This window comes from Gymnoscopelus braueri (genome assembly GCF_963280865.1).
Source record: "Gymnoscopelus braueri genome assembly, chromosome: 13".
In the NCBI taxonomy this organism is placed as follows: domain Eukaryota; kingdom Metazoa; phylum Chordata; class Actinopteri; order Myctophiformes; family Myctophidae; genus Gymnoscopelus; species Gymnoscopelus braueri.
Genome location: NC_137615.1, coordinates 38,485,838 through 38,489,307, shown reverse-complemented (window position 1 = coordinate 38,489,307; position 3,470 = coordinate 38,485,838). Strand labels below are relative to the sequence as shown.

At 43.5% G+C, this 3,470-nt stretch overlaps 1 protein-coding gene across 1 annotated transcript in view; it reads left to right on the top strand.

The window, feature by feature from the left end:
* iqck (IQ motif containing K) overlaps positions 1-1,398 on the top strand; it is a gene marked incomplete at its 3' end in the record, with an annotated part of 20,121 nt that extends 18,723 nt beyond the window's left edge. The window contains exons 9-10 of the mRNA XM_080448302.1: positions 518-609; positions 1,124-1,398. Coding sequence (XP_080304428.1) covers positions 518-609; positions 1,124-1,398 — 367 coding nt within the window. The remainder of the gene's footprint in view (positions 1-517; positions 610-1,123) is intronic.
* Between the last annotated feature and the right edge of the window lie 2,072 nt (positions 1,399-3,470).

Here is a 3,470-nt window from a genome sequence, read left to right as displayed (position 1 = left end):
AGAGAGAGACAGATAGAGAAACAAAAAGAGAGAGAGGCAGAGACAGAGAGAGAGAGAGACTGACAGAGTGAGAGAGAGGGAGGAGAGAGGGGGGATTACTGAGAGAAATGTAGAGGCATGAAATAGTTTTACACTGTAGTGTTCATTTAAGTCTGAGAGTGTACAAATAGACCCTTTCTGCTCCATCTGTGCTGTCAAAGTCTAATGAATACTCAGGATTTTACTGTGTACTGTATCCAAGTTCTTTAACCGGATCCCCCTAACAGCTGCACTGATCTCATTTGACCGGGGGGGGGGGGGGGGGGGCACCATAGGATACCCAGCCCACCATTACATATTTCACAGTCTGAAACGGAATCAGTGAGCGAAGAGAAAAACAATAATGTAAGAGGAAGCAAACCAAGTGCCTCCCAGAGACAGAGGCAGTGATACCTCCAGGTCAAACGTTCAGGGCTCCATGGACAGGTGCAGCTTTCAGCACCTCATGAATCATCGTCCGGTCTGTCCTTGACTCTAGTTGGCCATGTCAGCGTTTAACGTCAGTCCCTCAGCTTCGAGAGCGCACAGGACAGGAGCGGGGGTTTGCCAAACACCCTCCATCATTACCTTGTAAAAAAGCATCTAAACGAGTTCCACTGGCTCCATTTGCAATCTGTTTACACCTGTTTATACTCAAGTCGTACAAGAGTGTCTCTGCCCGACAAGAACAGATTTTCCAGAATGAAACATCTTGTCAGAAAGTGACACTAACGTGCGATGGAGTAATTGCCCACATTAACCCCTGGTGTCTATATTTTGGGCATGTCATTACAGGCGAAAAATCTCAAAAATAGCCTAGGCCTGCGGGATTTGTAATTGAAAAATAGCCAAGCTTATTTTTGCTGCACAACACCACCATACATCAAAGTATAAATCAGGCTTAAATGCTCAACTGGTCAAATATACTGTGGCAGCCAGTTCACTTTGGCCATGATGTCAAAGGCCATTCTTTCTTTCGGGGGAGCTGACAATAGGTCAGCACAATAGCCTTGCAGCTGCCACAGCGAGCACGTGACATATGACTGAGTGAAACATGGTTTGTTGACATTTTGTTCGGGATGTTGCTGTCTTTTTTTGTCTCCAGTGAGCTCGGCCGCCACAGATCTTCCGGAAACCCCTGAGCCCACCAACTCGGGCGTATCCATCCAGGTTGTCTCGCCGAGCCCGCAGAGCATGGTGGTGCATACCCCGAACGCCCACATGACCCCGGAGAGCATTGAGTCACTGACCCCCAGACTGCACAGCATAGAGGGACTGACCTCCACACCGCTAACCAACTCCCTGATCGTACCTGAGCACGGAGGCCTGTCCTCGGCCGCAATGTCTCCGTCTCTGCTTGGCGCTCACCGTCTCTACTAAGGCCATTCGGTGAAACCATTATGGCTATGTCTTACAAGTTTAAAGGCTGTTAATCTGCATTAAAGGGGAAGTCAAACTAATCTAACTGATCAGTCAAACAAGCCATTTAGAATGCCTGATGCCTGATTGGATTGGACCAAGCATTTGTAGTCTGACGTTCATGTCCAATTAGTTGATTGCTTTCATTTCATTTCATTGATGGATCACTTTACAGGATTGTGAAGTCTCAGCAAATAAGAAAACACCATATGCTATGGTTCAGATACTACTCTATCTCGCTTAGACCGGAGCGCACATATACTTGAACAAACAGGATATTTCCTCTCAGTAGGCTATGTCTACTTGACAGCTCACAAGCGGAACAATCCACAATACTTCCTTGATTTGTCATTTCCTTTTTCCATAGACACAGATAAGACCTCAGCACTTCATGAAGCAGATTGTGGCCTTTCCATTCAAAACAGGAATTTCGACCAGGGACCAGATGACTGTGAATGTAATGAGTGGCCTGTTCTATCCTGCTAATCAGGAAACAGAACAAGACCTGGAAAGTAAATGGACATTTTAAAACTGCTTTGCAGGCTTGGAAATTATATGATACACTGACGTTTGTGGAAAGTCTTGAATTTGCTTCCTTTTCAGACTGGCAATGGCTGGCTTTCTTCCAACGGTTAATGACTCTCAGTTATATATCGCCACACTGTACAGGTCCTAAATGTTGGACAGACCCTCTTCTATAGAAGGCTCGCCCATGCCATAAGAAGTATGCTATATATCTGTATATATCTTTCTAGGGCAAATATGCTGTTTGATTTGTGATAACTGCAGGAATCCTGAATAAAAGAAACAGCTGATGATGACCACTGGACTCTTTTTTTCCCACTTAATGTTAACTCTAAGACTACAGTATGTAGCTTGTAACTGTCCTCACTTGACTTTATGTCAATTACATCGAACAGAGTGCGTTCCTGGCCTGTCTCCAGTGGTTCATGGGCGTAACAAATCTATGAGGATACTTTTGACCTGCAACTCCTCTTCCTCCAGAAGCCCAGTGACTGAGCACCGAGGTGCCCCCACATGATGAAGTGCTTTCTTGACCGGTCCAGTCAGCGAGGCACTTGGCCGCCCAGCGAGCCGCAACAAAGGGTCACGTATCTCCCTCTGCAGGTACTTCAATGCCCATGGGGCACAGCTGCCACTAGGTTACACTGTAGGTGATAAAACAGACCATTTCATTCCAGGGACATCTGATAGTGCAGACAGCTCCCTGGAGTCTGGTAGCACTGTGCCTGGATGAAACCGGATCACACAGCCGCAGCATGAAGTAGGCATTGGACTGGTAGGGAATAGACACATATGGTTGTGCTACTCTCTCTCTCTCTCTCTCTTAACCACTTTCAACCTGGTGTCCCTATTTTGGGAATGTTGTTTTAAAAAGTTCTAAAAAAATGCGGAAATCAGTCATTTGAATTACATTAGTAATACTGCACCTTATAGTTAAATCATAAGACATGACAGTGTTATGTTTGCAGTGGTGGAAAGTAACTAAGTACATTTACTCAAGTACTGTACTTAAGTACAATTTTGAGGTATTTGTACTTTACTTGAGTATTTCCAATTTCCAATACTTTTACTTCTACTCCACTACATCTCAGAGGCAAATATTGTACTTTTACTCCACTACAATTATTTGAAAACTTTAGTTACTAGTTACTTTTCAGATATAAATTATGATATTACAAAACATACATTAACCACTTTAGCCCTAATTTATACCTAGGCTATTTGAAAATAGCAGATCTACAAGCTCACAACGCGTCGCACCGCGACGCGTTGTGAGCTTGTAGATCGGCTATTTTCAAATATTTAGTACTTTTACTTTTGGTACTTTAAGTACATTTTGATGCCAATACTTTTGTACTTTTACTCAAGTAACATTTTGAACACAGGCCTTTTACTTGTAACAGAGTAGTTTTATATTGTGGTATTGCTACTTTTACTTAAGTAAAATATCTGAGTACTTTTTCCACCACTGTATGTTTGTAATGAAAAAGACCACATGAAATTCAAAG